General features: G+C 39.5%; 2 protein-coding genes across 4 annotated transcripts in view; one reads left to right on the forward strand and one right to left on the reverse strand.

Moving 5' to 3' along the window:
• Window positions 1-919: 919 nt before the first annotated feature.
• LOC138951516 (transcription initiation factor IIA subunit 2-like) lies at window positions 920-10,175 on the reverse strand. Its single transcript, XM_070323124.1, has 4 exons — window positions 10,020-10,175; window positions 9,558-9,662; window positions 7,359-7,495; window positions 920-4,415 (listed from the first exon to the last, which is right to left on the reverse strand). Exons 1-4 carry the CDS (start codon window positions 10,089-10,091, stop codon window positions 4,403-4,405), a joined length of 327 nt encoding a protein of 108 aa, XP_070179225.1. The 5' UTR covers window positions 10,092-10,175; the 3' UTR covers window positions 920-4,402.
• Window positions 10,176-10,200: 25 nt separating this feature from the next.
• LOC138951510 (lysM and putative peptidoglycan-binding domain-containing protein 1-like) overlaps window positions 10,201-20,053 on the forward strand; it is a 333,283-nt gene continuing 323,430 nt past the window's right edge. For 2 of the 3 annotated variants that reach the window (XR_011451129.1, XM_070323118.1), the window contains exons 1-2: window positions 10,201-10,522; window positions 11,982-12,328. Coding sequence is in view for 2 of the 3 variants with exons in the window: in XM_070323118.1 (XP_070179219.1) it covers window positions 10,340-10,522; window positions 11,982-12,328 (530 nt within the window). In the remaining variant the exon portion in view is untranslated. Of the gene's footprint in view, window positions 10,523-11,981; window positions 12,329-18,311; window positions 18,416-20,053 lie in introns of all 3 variants that reach the window. The other variant, XM_070323119.1, reaches the window with a different exon arrangement.

Genomic DNA, 20,053 nt, shown 5'->3' on the forward strand with positions numbered 1-20,053 from the left:
ATATCCTACTTTTCACGGCCTATTATTCCAAGTCACACGAGTATTTTGGTGGACAATTTTTATCTATGCCTATACAATTTTGCCAGGAAAGACCCTTTCGTCAATCGTGGGATCTTTAACGTGCACACCCCAATGTAGTGTACACGAAGGGACCTCGGTTTTTCGTCTCATCCGAAAGACTAGCACTTGAACCCACCACCTAGGTTAGGAAAGGGGGGAGAAAATTGCTAACGCCCTGACCCAGGGTCGAATTTGCAACCTCTCGCTTCCGAGCGCAAGTGCGTTACCACTCGGCCACCCAGTCCTGTAAGACTTTCTGGTTATCCTCACTAAACCCTTCACACACACACCAGGCATTGCATTTTGTTTAGGCACAATTAAAACCTACGCAATCCGATTCTGAGGAGGTTTTGGTACAAAATCAAGGTTTTTTTCTCGTTAAAGAGAAGAAATTTAACCTGCAACTTTTAAAAAAATGTCAAGCAGTGCCAATGCAGTTCATATCATATACATTATTAAAATGCTCTTGCAAATTTTGACCTTTTTTATCCTTGAAAAATTGTTTCTCCCTCTAAAATGTCATTTCTAAACCTCTGAAATTAGCGAATCCAAGGACCATTCCCATGCCCGACACACACAGACACACCACACATGACGAAACACCATACACACGCCGAAACACCACATACACACACACACACACATATGCCGAAACACCACATACACACACATGTATGCCGAAACACCACATACACACACACACAACACAACACACTCAGACACACACACAACACAGTGTATCTTTGCTGGCCACTGTACCAGTTCTAAAACTTTTTTTAAAAAAATTTTAAAAAAAAGTTCAACATATATAATAAACGTTTTTCCAACATGCTCACAAAAATAAAATCACTTTCCAAAATCAAAATTAACAAATTTTATTTTCAACTGAAAAGCAATCGTCAAGCACACAACAATTCAACATTCAGTCACAACAGTTTCAGTATATCATTCACTGGGTTTAGGGCGGGGAAGTAGCTCAGTTGGTAGCGCGCTGGCTTTGTATCCGGTTGGTCGCTATCAGCGTGAGTTCGAACCCCACGTTCGGCGAGAGATTTATTTCTCGGAGTCAACTTTCTGCAGACTCTTTTCGGTGTCCGAACACCCCCGTGTGCACACATGCACACGAAAAAGATCCCAAGTTCACAGCGAAAGTCTCAGGGCTTGGAAAACACGCATGCATCATCTCTCGTCTCTGATTATCATGATCGTATTTCGATACTTTGACGAGACAAACCCAATGCTAGTGTGTCGAAGAAGACAGCCACAGCGGGCTTGTTCGAGTCAAAGTATCACACCATATCCTCAGCGTATTACCAATACCTGTCCCAATTTAGGCCAACTGGTCTAAGAGGACGTTAAACCCTAATAGTCAGTCAGTCACTGTGTTCTGTGGGTCATGTTTAACACACAGCCTCACAAAAATGGCTGTGTCTTTGAAATCTTATAGAGTTTTCTACTAAAAGTATAGATAATCCTCAAAGTTCATGAGAGTTTACTGATGATGATTTGCTGTTGATGATGGTTATGTTTCAAGTAAATTAGAATAAATGACCAATTTCAAGTAAATAATAAATTGCTTACTATTCAAATATTGCACCATGATTCAAGACACAAACTGAAATATCTTGTATACTAGTGTTCACTATAGCCATTAAACGCTCCAACAACATACCATTCTTGATTTGTTATTCTTACGAGGGCAAAAGTGTTCACTATAGCCATTAAACGCTCCAACAACATACCATTCTTGATTTGTTATTCTTACGAGGGCAAAAGAAACAAAGAGAACAAGCAATGAATTTAACCCTTAGGCTGGTTGTCGCGACATATGTCGCGCTACTGTATGTATACTGTCACCTGGTTGTCATGTCACCTGGTTGTCACGACATATGTTGCGCTACTGGCTCAGTCTGTTTGGTCGGTTCCGATTACCTCCCATGGCTTCGAAAACCTATATGACCGTTTTTTGTTATTTTTCTCTCTGTTGTTGTTAATTCACCAGTGGCTATGTAACATGTGTTCAGGCATGGGAATTAAAAATTGTAAAAACGGCTGAAAATTAAGGAAAAACAAGTCGCGTAAGGCGAAAATACAATATTTAGTCAAGTAGCTGCCATTTTTCAGCAAGACCGTATACTCGTAGCATCGTCAGTCCACCGCTCATGGCAAAGGCAGTGAAATTGACAAGAAGAGCGGGGTAGTAGTTGCGCTAAGAAGGATAGCACGCTTTTCTGTACCTCTCTTTGTTTTAACTTTCTGAGCGTGTTTTTAATCGAAACATATCATATCTATATGTTTTTGGAATCAGGAGCCGACAAGGAATAAGATGAAAGTGTTTTTAAATTGATTTGGACAATTTAATTTTGATAATAATTTTTATATATTTAATTTTCAGAGCTTGTTTTTAATCCGAATATAACATATTTATATGTTTTTGGAATCAGCAAATGATGGAGAATAAGACAAACGTAAATTTGGATCGTTTTATAAATTTTTATTTTTTTTTTACAATTTTCAGATTTTTAATGACCAAAGTCATTAACTAATTTTTAAGCCATCAAGCTGAAATGCAATACCGAACCCCGGGCTTCGTCGAAGATTACTTGACCAAAATTTGAACCAATTTGGTTGCAAAATGAGGGCGTGACAGTGCCGCCTCAACTTTCACGAAAAGCCGGATATGACGTCATCAAAGACATTTATCAAAAAAAAGAAAAAAACGTTCGGGGATTTCATACCCAGGAACTCTCATGTCAAATTTCATAAAGATCGGTCCAGTAGTTTAGTCTGAATCGCTCTACACACACAGACACACAGACACACAGACACACACACACACGCACATACACCACGACCCTCGTTTCGATTCCCCCTCGATGTTAAAATATTTAGTCAAAACTTGACTAAATATAAAAAGGAAATATTTTTTGATGACCGGGGGGGGGGGGGGGGGGGGGTTTGTCACTAAAAGTAAAACACTACATATTTCGCACTAAAATACGAAAAAAAGAGGAATTTCTACTGCAAAAATTTAAAAAAACCGGCGGAAATCCGACTTTTTTTCACGAAAAAACAATCACCGATCGCATTTACGCCATTTTCACTTAAAAACAATAAAAAACAAAAAAAATTTTTTTTTTTTGCTGAGAAAAAAAAGCGGAAATGCGATTTTTTTCGGCGGAAAATTAAAAAAAAAAGCGGAAATCCGCCAAACGGCGGACAATTCCCATCCCTGATGTGTTACAGAATTGCACCAGTGTAAGGGTTAATATACAGAAGAAAAAAATCAAGCCTGTATTTTTTTCCTCTTCTCCTTTTTTTCTGTTAAATACATAGACTTTAAATGTGTAACAAAAACAACAGAAAGAATATACCCTCAAAACTGTCACATTTGCACAGCCACACACAGGCACACATAATAAAATGCAAAGAACTGGACATAGTTCTTTCACTACAAATAATGTACAGGTATAATGAGCTTTTTCAAAGGTTTATACCAACAGCCAACAATGTTTACAAACTGTTGATTTTCTTAAAAAGTCTTGCAAATAAACATCTTTTTGGCCTTTGACTTGAAATATGTCCTTCTTTCCATGCCTATTTGTTTTGTTTTACTATTTTTCTTTGACTCATGGATGATTCCAAAGTCAAACAACCCCTTATCCCACATCAATCTATGTGGACCTAGTTTTTAATGCAACAACATTCAACAAAAACTTAAAAACTTACACACATTCCGATACAACCAAAATGAAAACAGTGTCATAATGTTCTCCCTTTTATTTTGATGTGACTACGTGCACAAAGCACAACAATCACCTTTGGCTTTGGAGGCAATAACAGTCAAACAAGATTGAGATTTTGAGAGCTAAGTTAATAGCTCTATTAAAACTGCTGTGGGAATGGAAAGATTCCCAAGGGCATACCAGGTGACATCACAAACAGCTACTCCACACCGCACGGGTGTGCCGTCTTCCAACTAACTTTAAACGTTGAGCTACTAAATAAAAAGGCTCACGCATTGGCAGCGAGACAACTCCGTCAATGCAGAGCAACTGCCTGTGACAATGGAGACTATTGTGTCACCCAGTCACATTGATAAATAGCAAAAAGAAAAGAAAATACACTTGCTCAGCCGGTCACTCAGACATTCTGTCATAAATAAAAATAACTGACATGTTACAAATGCACCTTGACAAAAGTCGTTTATGTATGCCACCTGTATTCATAGCAGAAACCTGAAACAGTTTGAACAGAAAAAAACTGCTGACAAATATTCCACGGCTAATGCAGCTGAGAGGGGTGAGAAGATCTGAGGCATGGCAGTAGACAGGAGATGGTGTCATGTCTTGGCCCTGAAACACATCAACAGCATCTTATGAATCAGAATATAAAGTCCCACCTGCCCTGACTACCCTCTCTTTAATAACTTGACTTGACTTTTTCAGTTCACCGTTCCTTAGGTGGAGAAAATACACACAAAATAATAAAGATGGCAATTCGCAGCGGTGTAGAAAAAAAGAATCTGGCAGTCTGCATCATATTTAGATGGAAGATTGTTCCAGTGCGCATCCAGTCTGCTCTTCAGGCTGTTCACTGTTGGAGCTGTCAAAACTGAGTCAGGCAGGCTGTTCCATATGTTTACCATACGACTGCTGAAGAAGTTTTGCCTTGTTTTCAGATGACATCTGGGTTTTTCAAGTTTAAGGGAATGACCTCCGAGTTCTAGACCTTCACCTTTGGGATTACACCTCAGTACAGTGGACGCCGCTTAATAAAACCGCGGTTAATAGAGCCAGCCGCTTATAAAAGCCGATTTCAGACGGTCCGGATTTATCACTATATCTTATGTATTAGAAAAAGCCGGTTAATAAACCCAACCCGCCGCTTATTAAAGCCAGTTTTCTCAGAGAAATCACGTAGTTTGTGACTAAAACTCACATTATCTTGTTCTTGTAATCGCTCAAGTCATAGGCCATCATATCCGCTCTTGAAGAGACAGAATCTGGTGACATGAACGCAAACGTGATCGCCAAAAAGATGACCATGCTTGATGCCATTTATATGCTCTATGGTGCATGGGTGAAGGTGACAGAAAGTACAATTGGAAACTGCTGGGTAAAGGCCAGATTCAGTCTTAATCGTCCTGACAACGCAGAGGAAGAGGACGCTGGTCCTGCCATCACTGGTCCCGATGTCGACATGACTCCTGAGGAATTTGATCAGTGGGTCTCAATAGACGATGATGCGTCTGTTACATAACCGGTGGATGACAGTGAAGAGGCAGCGTTTCACACCATCGTCACTGATTTGCGTGAACGTGCGAATGTAGAAGCCGGGCAATCGGACTTGACAGGTGATGATGAAGATGACGAGGAGGATGAAGAGATGCCACCCCCACCACCTTCAAACCCAGAGATGAGGCAAATAATGACCCGCCTTCGATCTGGTCTGGAAAGTCGTGGTTACCGCATGGAAGAATTTGAACCATTCGCAGACTCAGTGAGAGAACTGATGTGGAAGACGACCAACAAACAAACACTCATAAAATAGTTCTTCTCTGCCGAGTAATGATTCGTGACGGTGACAGTGAAATTATTGATGTACCGAAGTGATCAAAGTACACGTACATGTACATAATTAAAACAAAAGTTCAACATCCTTCGTGAAGTTTTGTTTAGATTCAAACAAGTGTAAATGAAGAAAGAAAGTGACTGAGTGACGTAAACAAAAGAGAAGATTTTTTTTTTTTTCGAAAATGACGTATTCCTGGACCGCCGGTTAATAAATCCGCCGCTTATTAAAGCCATTTTTCGTCGGTCCAGAAGTGGCTTTATTAAGCGGCGACCACTGTACTGGTTTCTCTGTATCGTACAAACCATGCAGGTACTTGTAAACATCTATGATGTCGCCCCTTTTTTTCAGTGCTCTAAGCTGGGAAGTTTAACAACCACATGCACACAACTACCATCTCAAATACAAAATGGTGTGCTAAATAATTCACCTTCTCTCATGATTCTAAGCTACCAATTTATTTTACCAACTACTGTCAATTAAAGCACTGTATAACCACAGAGTTTCTCAGCTGAAGGGACACAACTGTCATCAAAGAAAAAGGCAATTCACATTACAGAGCGTGCATAGCACGCGAAAGACGCGGGATAAAGTTAGAGCGAGACAGTGCATTCACATTTTATGAAACCGTTCGCACTCTTGACCCCTGTAAAATGACTGCATGGAATACAACATGACTGCTAATAATTCAAACTAAAACAGCACAACTGTCATCAACCAAAAAACCAATTCACATTACAGAGCGCGCCTAGCACGCGAGAGGCGCGGGATACAGTTAGCGCGGGACAGGGCCGTTCCCATTTATGAAACCCACTGCACTCTTGACCACTGTTTTGACCCCTGTCAAATGACTGCATGGAATGCAGCATGGCATTTAACAGAGTGCAAGTGATTGCTTTTGTCCTTGAGGATAAATTAGAATCAAACAACGCTGATGTAATTCTACGTAAATGAACAAGCAGGTTTCTTGTGGACCCCGCAATATCTCGAATTAGCTTTGTTATCTTCCTAGTCACACTAAATCCCTTCTTTTAGCTTGTGACGTCACTTATCGGGCCAATATCTGAAATACGTCGTTCCAATAAAATGTCCTTGCTCCAGACTTTAACCAGATAGGGGGCCCGGGTAGCTCAGGTGGTAGAGCACTGGACTTGTGATCGAAAGGTCGCTGGTTCGAATCCGGGCCAGGACGGACACAGGTCAACTTTATGTGCAGACCCAGAGACGGTATCCATCTCCCACCCCCGTGTCACCACAGTGGCACGTAAAAGACCTCGGTCATTCTGCCATAAGTGCAGGTGGCTGATACCACCTAAGCACACATACACTTGTGTATCTCATCTAAAGTCGGGTTAAAACCCGGGAACATGCCCCTAATGGCTTTGCCGTGAGGGCGTAAAACTTGAATTTCTCACTTTAACCAGAACTTGTCTTTCCTCTTATGAGTAGTTACATCCCAACCTGAAAAAGCAAGGTCTTCTAAAAGGGGTAAGTCTTAAATAGGATTGAGGGGTCTTACAAAAAGGGATTCCATTTTACGGTTGAACAAACCCTTACCACTACCACAGTGAACACCCCCAATTCCAAAGGATCCCTAATGAAGTTTTTTTCCTGCAGTTTGACCTTTCCATAGCGACCAGCTACCTGTAATGACCACTTCTGGTTGGTCTTTGGGGCGGTCAGTATAGACTGGTTCAACTGTTGTAGAAAAACCCAACACTTACTCGCTCTTTCCATCACAAGCAACGATCTTGACCTTGTCCACTTTGCAGAGCTCAGTGGCGGGTGCTTCTCGGAATTCCACCTGGTTTAGAACAAAGGTCCATACGTTGTCGCAGAATCGGTACGTGTTCAGCTTGCCCTGAAAGAACATTTGTGTAAAGTAAAGACCTGCCCCACAAAAGCTTCTAAAAAGTTCAGTCTAAGTCAAAATAAACAAACAAAGAATAATACAAGACAGGGTGAAAGGAAGATATTTATGCACATCACCTTTCATTTTTGAAAATGTATGCTAAACAGATAACTGAATGTGAAAAAAAGTGTTAACATTTTATAATGATGACATGCTTTCATCTGTTTACCTTTTCAATCTCTCTTTTTTCCTCTCTCTTTCTCACAACCCAATAGATGCACTCCAGAATTGACGAACTCCGGAAATCGTTTGTATGGGTTGTGAAACACTGAAAGAGCCCTTGCTTTTACTTTTAATGTGAGTCAAGATATCCACACATGCTCCTGTCCTTGTGTTTCAGACACACCCCTCGCCAGTGACTGGCCTTTAAATTATAATAATAATATGTGGGAAAATGTAAACTCAATGTACAACATTATAGGCTTGTTACTAGCGAGAGGGTGTGTCTGAAACTCCTGGACAGGAGCACATGTGGATAGCTTGACTCACTAAATGCAAGGGTATTCACTTGTTCACAACCCATTCCAACCCGAGTTATTTCAGAACACTGTCTATTTTGGGGCGGGGATGTAGCTCAGTCGGTAGCGCGCTGGATTTGTATCCAGTTGGCCGCTGTCAGCGTGAGTTCGTCCCCACGTTCGGCGAGAGATTTATTTCTCAGAGTCAACTTTGTGTGCAGACTCTCCTCGGTGTCCGAACACCCCCGTGTGTACACGCAAGCACAAGACCAAGTGCGCACGAAAAAGATCCTGTAATCCATGTCAGAGTTCGGTGGGTTATAGAAACACGGAAATACCCAGCATGCTTCCTCTGAAAGCGGCGTATGGCTGCCTAAATGGCGGGGTAAAAACGGTCATACACGTAAAAGCCGTGGGAGTTTCAGCCCATGAACGAACAAACAAACAACTGTCTATTTCCACTCCCTTCACCTTCTCTCTTCTTTGCTTAAGCCAGTTTTAGCTTAGGCCCCCAAAAAAATTTGTCTGTTTCTGGTCACCCGACCGACCCTAAATTTCGGCGCCGACCCTAAACTTTTTTTTTCCAAACTCAAATTTTTTTAATTTTTTTTGGTGGTAAAGGACAGGGTGAGAAAATGAACAACAAAAACGTGTGAAAACGAAAGTCCGCTGACGATTTGTAAATGTTTTGAGTGTCTTGTCTCTATGTATAGTGAATCCAGTCTCTTTGCGCGATTTTTAAAGTTAGTTTTATTGGTCTACATTTGGGGTAAAAAAATAAAATAAAAAAATAAAAAAAAAACTACCTACCGACCCTATTTTTTTTAGCCATGTTACCAGAAACAGACAATTTTTTTTTTGGCCTTAGGCACAAACAAATCAAATAAATTAAGACTAAGACTCAGGCTTAGTCTTAAATTATTTGATTTTTTTCTTCATTAAAAAATAAACTTCGTTTGAGAATGAAGTTTATTTTTCCTCTCAACCTGAGAGCTTTTTTCTTTACTCTTCAAAGACATGGTTTCAAACATTGATTTGCAGTCTATATGACGGGAGGAAAACTAATCTTCTTCAACCTCTAGGGGACACAACTTGCATAAATCCAAGCAAATGAAAATTAAACCACACACCCCCAGATGATAAAAAAGTTAGAACCATGTCCCAATCCATAGTGTATGCTTTGGCAATCAGTTATCAGACAAAAAAAGCCTTGTCACCTGAAACTTTTGTTGTTGTTTGCCTAAGAAAGCTTCCAGTAAAATATAACACTGAACAAATTCTCAAAAAAGAGCTTTGCAGAATTTGCATCACATACTAAAAAAAGAGGGCACATTTATTGATTTAAGTTTACTCCAATGTGGCTGTGATTCAAGTGAACCTCACACGTAGCTATATTATCATCAGGCTACTGCCAACTCCTTGAATCTGTCCATGCCTGTCTTTTTAAAAAGATAAATCTTACAATTCTATTTATAAATTATATATAAAAAAAATTAAAAAAAGAAACAAAATTGATGTGATTCATTCTCAAGCAAAACGGCTTTGACTCGGACCTTGAAGGTAATCTTGGCCTTGACTCGTTGCGCGAGAGCAGTGTTGATGGCTTTGTCAAACTGAAGCAACACTTTCAACGCAAGCTGTGGGGATATCTGGCCCATCTGAAACAGCAAAAGAAACAAAATGAGACTAAATGACAACCCATAAGAAGACAGATTAATCTGTATACCACGGTGTTTACCACTACCAGTTTACAAGCCAAGACTAATGAGACACAGTCACTTAAGATTTGTTTTGCTCTTAAAGTTTGACCTTTAGGCTTTACACATCACAATCACTGATCAGTCAAACAAAGACATTGATACTGGGGCAAAATTATCTGTACGTTGCGCAGCAGAAATACTGAGTCTCAGTCTGATTCTGACTCCCTGAGAGTGAGACTGAGAGAATGGAAAGACCAAAGCAAATGCAGCAGATTTCCATGAAAAAAATTGATGTCAAATACCAATCTCAGCTACCTGTATAAGTTCGTCAAGACTTTCTTGCAGTGTGTGCCCCAGAGTCGTATTCCTGTAAAGTTGGTAACTCATGGTTGTAGCGGTGGCAAACCTTTACAACAGATTGAAATCCTCGTCGTCTGAGAATCACCACAACCGGAAGTTGGTGATGATAAGATTCCCGGAAGTGAGTTACGTCCCCTGTGCTCTATTATTTCTGTCGACTGATTTTCACGAGTGCAGTATTTTCATTTGTCAAAAAGGGCTGTTTCACCGAAAGTACTCGTTGGAACGGCTAGGTAGCAGCCGCTCGGGTAAATGTAGTGACATTCTTCGCCATCATGGCGCATGGAGGTGGTAACGAACGCGAAACGTTGGGAAAGTTCGTAAGACACCAGTCGGGCTATGGAACAACAGTGACAAATGCGAAGAAAAGCTCGCACCACATATCATCGAAATACATCAAACATACAGTGACTGAGGGGGACACCTTGATGGCTCTGTCCTTAAAATACCACGTGACGGTAAGATAAGGCTTGGTGATCTCAAGGGATTTATTACCTTTGATTTTTGTTTTTATACTGTTTACATGAAGTTTGTGCTTTTTATTTAAATGGTATACAATATAGGCCTACTGTTGGTTTCTGGAAGTGGAAGTGGAACACTATGTCAGTGTCACAATCACTGTCGCTAATAGACGTTTTCCGCAAATAACTCTCTCAGGATTATTAGCGGTCTAGTAGAGTAAGAGCCCCTAAGTTACCTCGGACAAGCTTTTCACAACATCCCGAGCATGTTGTAGAACTTGTACTTTGTCGATTGTCGATTGGCATTATCCTGCAATCGTGACGAACAAATGACTATGATGTGTATGCTATGCAGCGTGAACTAAATATGATACCGTTTTCTTTTTTTTTTAATATAATCATGGAAGCCACGAAAAAGCTTTACTCCTGACTCACTTCAATAGCTTAATTCAATAATTGTACACTACAGTAATTATACTGTTAGTGTTAACATAATATAATACTACACACAGGAAGATACCACTGTGATAAATTAATCAAATGGTCTGTTGCCGAGGTGGCTGCCAAAATGCTGAAACTGAATTGACATTGGTGAATAAGTATTTTGTAACCTAGATGACTAAGATGTCACTTGTGCGTTTGTTTTAGACAGTGACAGACTTTTAACGAGGTATCATCAGTGAATAAACTTTTTTTACAGATAACTAGACATGCACGCATGCATACACCCACACACCGATCGATGGGTTGAAGAGGTCTAATTTGATAGTGATACACATATAATATTATAGTTTTCAGGGGTGGGACTTTTCCGCGGATTTCCGCGGACGCAACTTACGAATTCCGCTGGAGTAATCTATTTTTCCGCGTCCCATTTCATCACAGTATCTATAACTAGTTGACTGAATGATATGGAGAGAAGTGAAGATGGAACAGAACACTGGAGGCTTGAGAGTTAAATTGTGCTGTCTGAAAACTCCTGATAACTAATAGTCATTTTGAGCTTCAATGCTTTGGGGCGTCACTTGGATCATACTTTTGTCAGTATTGGATTATGGATACATGGTTCATTACATAAATATGCACCATTACAATGTTACCATTGTTGTGTGAAAGTGTTTATGTGGGTTTTTTTTTGGGGGGGGGGGGGGGGGTGAGGAGAATGTCTTTTTTACCTGATCCAAATGAGTTGAATTTTAGTCTCAAAATGCACCAGATTGCACAGATTTAGCATGCCCCGGAACCCCCCTAGAATAAACCGTAAGGGATTTCCTCTTTTTTCATCACAAGAGAGTCCCACCCCTGAGTTTTATATCAGGGTTTTTAAGATTCAGAAACCTAAAACGTTGTTCTTTTTATCCCTTATCTTTTTATCAGCACTGCAATGTCGATGTCTTTCTACCAGCGGTCACTGGAATAGTGATGTCTTTTTATTTGTTATTGTTGTTTCTTGCAGTTGGAGTTGCTGAAGAGGGAAAACAAACTGTGGAACAATGACACACTCTTTCTCAAAGAGTTCATTCTTATACCCGTCACTCCAGACAACGAGGACATCATCGACCCAGAGTCCGTCATCACAATTTCTGAAAGGGATCGATCTGCTTCTAGCATCTCCAATGGGTCACACCACAGTTCTGCGTCCGAAAAGGAGACCAGCATGGAAGTGCCTGCTGGGAAGGCGGAGCAAAGAGAGGCGCCGGAGAGTGGGACAAAGAAAGACAACCCTTTAGATTTCCTCAATAAATACGATTCCAACATTGCCAAGTTGAAATCCAGCGTGGCAAAAATGAAGACAAATGCTGAGTAAGTACCAACGTTGTTTGTTGTAGGAATTCCTTTTGTTTGATATTAATTGTTGTGGTTAACAAATCATATGGGGTACATGGAAATGTCTAGTTTTTAGAAGTGTTAACCTAAGCAGTTCCCTGGCAGTCTTAGCGTATTAGGTTGCATGCTGATGTTTGAAATGGAGTATCTCTGTCTTTCAAAGATTGTCCTTTTAACTTTTTTCTGTTTGTTTGTTTTGTAGGTGTTTTTTTGTTGTCCCTTTGACTGTTGTGTTTAACCTGAAAATGAGTTATGTGCATTGATGTTCTTTTCCTGTTTGGAGTGCATAAAATGTATCGTTCTCTGTCAGGTGTTCTTTTCTATTGAAATTTGGGTTGCAGACTTTCGGGTTTAAATTTGAAGGCGTAAAATATGATAGAGTGGGCATGGAGTATGCTAGTTTCCTATGGCTTGGGTGATGAATTTGTCTAGCTCGGGGTTTGTCAGGTATTTCATGTCTGGACTTATATTCAACTGATCTGGGATATATCATGTATGTGGTTATTCTTATAGTGTTATACTATAGCATTGTCTCAAAACGAAAGTGATGAGTTGTCCATCGCTGCCATATCCCGCGGCGCTGCCGGCGGGTAGTTCCGGTTGTTTTGTTTACGTCCAAAATGGCTGAACAAGAGAAGACGATTAGTGGTGGAGAGAAACGTTACTGGTCTGCTGTTCAAACTACGCGGGTAAAGAAGGCGGATTGTCTTGCGGTTCCATTTTGCAAACACAAACCCTAACTACCTGCCGTTCCAGGGGCGCAACTCTGTCCGACTATCGCGTTAGTTTCGAGACAGTGCTATAAGACTAGGAGAGTGCGTTCATCACTATGCCTCATGCTTTTGGTATAATCTGCAGTCGCAGTGTATTTTTTATGCTGACATGGTAATGTGGTCGCTAACAAGAAAACTTATCTAACTGCAGTAACTCCAAGTTTCTGTAGTTGGGAACTGTAAAGTAATCAGACAAGCTACCCTATATTTCGCAAAGAGCTGTTCCAGTTTGTAAAGCTTATTCAATTTTGAATAATGTTTTGCCAATGGCAATGTCTTTGAAGTTCTTTATTTTTCTGTCTTTTTTTTTTTTCGAGGCTCATTTGAGCAGTGTCCTAAAAATAAAGCAACAACTTTGCGTTTTATTTTTGAGACAGTCCTTTTTTTAAAATTTGTTTTTTCTGACCGATTATTGTTCTCTTTTTTTTCTTCTTTAAAATGACTACGTGGCTTTGGTTCCTTTTTTACAAATATGGCCATTTTAAAGTTCTGTATCCTTTATTTCAGTGAAAACATCTGAGTTATGATACAGGCAGATACATATCAGTCTTGCTGTGTTTAGTCTGCTAGCTCTTCTGTATCAGTGTATGTTCATTATTCACAGCTCTTTCATGGCAGAGTGTTTGAATCATAGTGTCAAATTCTGCTTGCAACATAAAGTGACAGTGGAACCCCCATTAACGAACTCAAGAAGTCTGAGAAAATCTGGTCTTAAATTAATAAAAAGGAGTGAGTCTTAAAATGGGGTACATTTACAGAGGCTATGAACATAAAGTCAGAGTCTTAAAAGGGAGTCTTAAATTGGGGGGTCTTAGATTAAAAGGTGGGTTCCACTGTATTAAAAAATTTAGATTTATTTGTCTAGTATTCAGAAAACTGTTTAGTTTAAGAAGACGTATTTGTGCAGTGTTGTTCCCAGACTAAGATGAGAATAGGTTAACTGGACCTCTGACTGACTATTTGGGTTTAACGTCCTCTTAGACCAGTTGGCCTATATTGGGACAGGTATTGGTAATACGCTGAAGATATGGTGTGATACTTTGACTTGAACAAGCCCGCTGTAGCCCGTGGCTGTCTTCTTCGACATACGAGCATTGGGTTTGTTTCGTCAAAGTATCGAAATACGATCATGATAATCAGAGACGAGAGATGATGCAGCAACAGCATGCGTGTCTTCGTGTTTTCCAAGCCCTGAGACTTTCGCTGTGAACTTGGGATCTTTTTCGTGTGCATGTGTGCACATGGGGGTGTTCAGACACTGAAGAGAGTCTGCACAAAGTTGACTCCGAGAAATAAATCTCTCGCCGAACGTGGGGATCGAACCCACGCTGACAGCAACCAACTGGCTACAAAGCCAGTGCGCTACCAACTGAGCTACGTCCCCGCCCAACTGGACCTCCAGGACTTAAAAATATGTATCGCTCCAAATTTCTGCGCTACGAAAACACAAATGTTCAGTCAGAAGAGCTCATACATGCCAATCCCTGTCGAGCGGTCGACTAGCCATGGATTATAACAATGCGTCAGATCAAACAAAAGTATACGCCAATTACCGAGGACTGAGCCCAACACAGTGTTTGTAACGTCTCAAGTCATTTTTTATATTTAGTCAAGTTTTGACTAAATATTTTAACATCGAGGGGGAATCGAAACGAGGGTCGTGGTGTATGTGTGTGTGTATGTGTGTGTGTGTGTGCGTGCGTGTAGAGCGATTCAGCCCAAACTACTGGACCGATCTTTATGAAATTTGACATGAGAGTTCCTGGGATTGATATCCCCATACGTTTTTTTCATTTTTTTGATAAATGTCTTTGATGACGTCATATCCGGCTTTTCGTGAAAGTTGAGGCGGCACTGTCACGCTCTCATTTTTCAACCAAATTTGTTGAAATTTTGGTCAAGTAATCTTCGACGAAGCCCGGGGTTTGGTATTGCATTTCAGCTTGGTGGCTTAAAAATTAATTAATGACTTTGGTCATTAAAAATCTGAAAATTGTAAAAAAAAATAAAAATTTATAAAACGATCCAAATTTACGTTTATCTTATTTTCCATCATTTGCTGATTCCAAAAACATATAAATATGTTATATTCGGATTAAAAACAAGCTCTGAAAATTAAATATATAAAAATTATTATCAAAATTAAATTGTCCAAATCAATTTAAAAACACTTTCATCTTATTCCTTGTCGGTTCCTGATTCCAAAAACATATAGATATGATATGTTTGGATTAAAAACACGCTCAGAAAGTTAAAACAAAGAGAGGTACAGAAAAGCGTGCTATTCTTCTTAGCGCAACTACTACCCCGCTCTTCTTGTCAATTTCACTGCCTTTGCCATGAGCGGTGGCCTGACGATGCTACGAGTAAAATGGCATTGCGTTTCATTCTGTGAGTTCCACAGCTACTTGACTAAATATTGTATTTTCGCCTTACGCGACTTGTTTTCTTTTACTCTAAGTGAAGACCTTCAAGTCATTCAGTTTCATACCAATACCCTCTCGGCCTCCCCAGCCTAGTTGAGGCAGTGTTAGAGAACATGTCGTACAGTGGTACCTGTGATGAAAGGACACCCTTGGTACCAGCCAAAAGTGTCCCTACATTGCAGGTGGCCTGTCACGACAGGTGTATTTTGGTAGATATTTTAGACAAATGGATGCCAGAAAATGTCCTTTTAAGGGAGGTGTCCTCTCATGGGAGGGGCCACACATCGCAGGTACCTGTAGTGTTCGTGAGGAGTCTTATATTTGTGACCCTCCACCACGGAATGAGTTGGATGTCACCTCGCAGGGTTCTGCGCTAGGCCTAATATACGTCCGGGGGGGGTGTAAGGTATCAGTGTGAGGGTCACCTTAGTCACAGGCTTATATCTTGAAAAGTTTTTGCTCTTTTCTAAAACGGTTTTCACCACTGGATAGAGTTTCAAAATCTCTTTAAGAAAATGTAAAAATATAAAAATCATGCAAAGGTGACATGCGTCTCATTCCGTGGTGGAGGGTCACATTTTGTTTAAATTGTGATCAGTGTTCCATTGTGTCCTGAATCACCTCTGGTTTTCCTTTCAGTTTCTGACTCAGTAAATTATCAGTGAGGTCTGTTCACTTTTCACCCCATTCTTATAATGTTGATTGTATGCAAATTTATGCATACAAAAATACCAACTGACAACCTTTTTGTCCGTCTGGCTTGTGTACATTATTAATTGCCTCGTTTTGTGTTGATGCTGAGCTGTTCATCCTTTCTGTGTTCTTTGGTTGCATTGTTCTTGTCTGGTATAGCCTTACTGATGCAATTCTGTCCTTCACAAGAGCTTGACAAGGTCGTTTGACTGAATTGGATTGGTTGCCATGGACACTGCATAACTAGATAAAATCTTCTGCTTATTGTCTGTGATTTCTGCTATTTCTTTCAATTCTTGTTGAATTCTAAAAGCGTATGAAAACCAGTATAGAAATTAGTATCCTTTTTTGCACCAAGCTTTTGTTTTAATTTATCCTTAAACTCAAAAATAAATAGACTGCCAACGTTCCAAAATTCAGAATAAAAAACCAAGAAAGGTATGTTGTTGGAGCGTTTGATTATTGACAAAACGTTACGTTCACTGTGAGACATATTGACCCAGTGGTCTTTCAAGTGCACAGACAAACACTAATTAGACCAAACTTATTTGACAAACATTTGTTTAAATTATTAAATTTTAAAGACCGCTGGGTCTATATTTCGGTGAACGTAACGTTTTGTTTTTTAAATAATTAAACGTTTCAACAACGTACCCTTCTTGTTTTTTTTAATCAATCCTCAGATAGACTGAACGTTTCTAACAGGAAATACAGTATATTTTCAAGTGTATTGGGATGAGATTTCTTTTGGGAAATGTTGTCATTTGAAAGCTACCATATAAGTGCACTTACAAGTTATACAACCTATCACTAAAACACGCACATAGCTTCATGCACCAAATAGTTTTGCGTGTATAATTTGCACCTAAAAAGCTAACAAATGAGTGGACCTCACTGATAATATGTATAGATGACACAGTACATGGCAGTTCAATTTTACAGATTAGTTCATTTGCTAAATTTCTGGGCATCTGTTAAACAAATTCAGTGAAAGCAAAACGTTTTTAATGTACTCGCAAAGTACTGTGATGATAATATTGATATGCAAAAACATTGAAATAAAAAATTAAAATAAAAAAAATTAGAAACAACATTATTGTTTTTAAATATTAAAAAAATATGCAAAAAAATTGATTCTGAATCTGATATTGTGTGCATTGCTTATTTATTATGCGGTAATCCAAAACTGTGGGGTCCTGATTTGGCCTATATGGTCCGCTGGACCCAAAAAGCAACAACTAACTAACTAACTAACTACTACTACTACTACTACTACTACTACTACTACTACTACTACTACTACTACTACTACTACTACTGGGGTCCTGATTTGGCCTATATGGTCCGCTGGACCCAAAAAGCAACAACTAACTAAATGGCTTGGCGATCATCTGTGAGGTTGAACTGTCTAAGCTAGCTATGCAAGAAAGAGCAGGCTTCAATCATGTAGTAATGCCGGCTCATTTTTTTACACTTTTTTTTTTTAAGACCTGCTTTAGCTTTGAGTTTTGAGCTTGTTGAGTTAGTTTCTTGCATAGAAATGGGCCAGCTGCTAAAGGCATAAGTTAAGCGCTTAAGGTGGAGTTATCCTTTTTCTCGTCCCTCTATCTTTAGTAATCATCTAATGATCGTGCTGACCTCAACTTCATATTTGACTGTTCAAGGTTATCCATCCATCCAAATAATTGTCCTCATTGGGGTGAGGGTTGCCGGCCATCTGCAAAATGTCAAAATTAAAATGTACTTAACGAAAAATTCCTGAGTATTTGAAGTTTTCCTCAGAAATCCCTCTGAAATCTATTTTTGTGGATCAGCTTTAAGTGTGACTTCATTGTTTTATTTTCTGAACCAGCTGACTGAACGATAGTGTTACTGTACCTCCTGAATTGTTGATGCATTCTGGGTTGTGTTTTGTTTGTTTGCTTTACAGAAATATAAGAAATTGAGAGTTATCATCAGTTGTCCTGTCAGTTGAAAATATAATCTTAAGATAAAATGTGTGCATACACATTTAATTACTTTACGATTTTGGCGGGAGCATTGAATAATTTTTGAATTGGCCAACAGAAATGATGAGATTGAATCTCATCACAACCCTGGACGAAGCATAGTGCATTGTCTCGGGACACCGTTCGAGTTGGTCGTGGAGAAGGAAACAGAGTGCTGACAGGGTATCCTCCCTTTGATTCTGTTGCATTATGGGCTGTATTCCCTCCCAAATTTTTCTTCGCCTTGATAGAATTATACTGGAAGCGGATGGGGTAGTCTCAACTTCTGAGAGTGGCACTACAAAGCGTGTGGTAGTTTTCTTGTTAAAGTAACTTTGATTGATAAGGTTTGCTCAGCTACTAACATTTTGTTCTTGTTTGTTATTATCCATAAAATTACTTGCTGCTTTTTGATTGAGATTTTATAAAAAAAAAATTAAAAAAAATTACTAATAATTATTCTGCAGTATATGGGTGGTGGTAAAAGTACTAACACATTTCCAGTTTCTAATGAGATATGGTTTAAACAAAAGGAAAAGCTAATACATGTTGATTCTGACAGCTGGTGTGTCATTCTGTTAAGGGACATGTATGTTCAGAATATAAGTAGTTTCTCTTCTTATTTGATTGATTTATTTCCTGCTGAAAACCATCCAGACTCAACTTTTACCAGTTTTATTATTCAAGTACAATTATACTGTACATCATTTGCCTTTTATATAGTGAAGAATAATTTGGTTTGTTTTGACCACTTGAAGCCTCCGTAAAGTAGTATGCAATTTATATATAATATATATATAGGAGTAGGGAATGTCATTGGACAATTTAGTGGTGCCACTACCCAGGGAATAAATGTACCGAACCCAACTGCTGAAAATGCAACTGAATGAAGCCCAAATTCCATGCGAATGCTTTATTTCAGCTTACGCTGCTACACATTTTTCTAATGTATGCAGTTTTCCGCAGCTCAATCCAAGCTTTACACTGCTGATGCCATCAAGTGTATTTCAAAGTTAGCATGGGAATGTAACTTGTAGGTACTGTATACAGGTAATCACTGCATCGGAATAACATGATCTGCAGTGACAGTGAGCTGTGTATTACATGTAGTTTCTAAAATTAGACATGAATTTAATTTCAAAGTTCGTGTGGAATGGAACGATAGCATGGCTTAAAAATGACCGTGCTCTAATCTTGATGAAGAGGTCAGGTCAACTGAAAGTATTTTACATAATAGGTCAGTCAAGACTGTGTACACAGGACCTTCACCCACCCCGCCACCCCCCACCTGTATGTACCCCCGCGGCTAAGGGGGAAGAATTTACCCGATGCTCCCCAGCATGTCGTAAGAGGCGACTGACGGATTCTGTTTCTCCTTTTACCCTTGTTAAGTGTTTCTTGTATAGAATATAGTCAATTTTTGTAAAGATTTTAGTCAAGCAGTATGTAAGAAATGTTAAGTCCTTTGTACTGGAAACTAATGCATTCTCCCAGAGAGGTCATATATTGTACTACGTTGCAAGCCCCTGGAGCAAATTTTTGATTAGTACTTTTGTGAACAAGAAACAATTAACCAGTGGCTCTATCCCATCACCCGCCCTTTCCCCGTCGCGATATAACCTTCGTGGTTGAAAACGATGTTAAACACCAAATAAAGAAAGAAAGTAGGGGAAGAGAGGTTTAACTGTTAGTGTAATGCACACAGCTGCACTGTGCTTCGATCTCCACAAAGTAGTGTCACATGACTGTCGAATATTGTACTGCAATAATGTGTGTGTGTCAGTTGTAAACGTGAAAACAGCGGTTCACTCAGGTTGCAAG

Source organism: Littorina saxatilis, linkage group LG16 (genome assembly GCF_037325665.1).
Source record: "Littorina saxatilis isolate snail1 linkage group LG16, US_GU_Lsax_2.0, whole genome shotgun sequence".
Lineage (NCBI taxonomy): Eukaryota > Metazoa > Mollusca > Gastropoda > Littorinimorpha > Littorinidae > Littorina > Littorina saxatilis.

Excerpts from the sequence above, each read along its gene's own strand:
- LOC138951516 (XM_070323124.1), bottom strand. The coding sequence starts at position 10,091 with ATGAGTTACCAACTTTACAGGAATACGACTCTGGGGCACACACTGCAA. Across the intron at positions 9,663-10,019 it reads GTCTTGACGAACTTATACAG|ATGGGCCAGATATCCCCACA; the intron begins GTAGCTGAGATT and ends TTGCTGTTTCAG. Across the intron at positions 7,496-9,557 it reads AGGCCAAGATTACCTTCAAG|GGCAAGCTGAACACGTACCG; the intron begins GTCCGAGTCAAA and ends ATGTTCTTTCAG.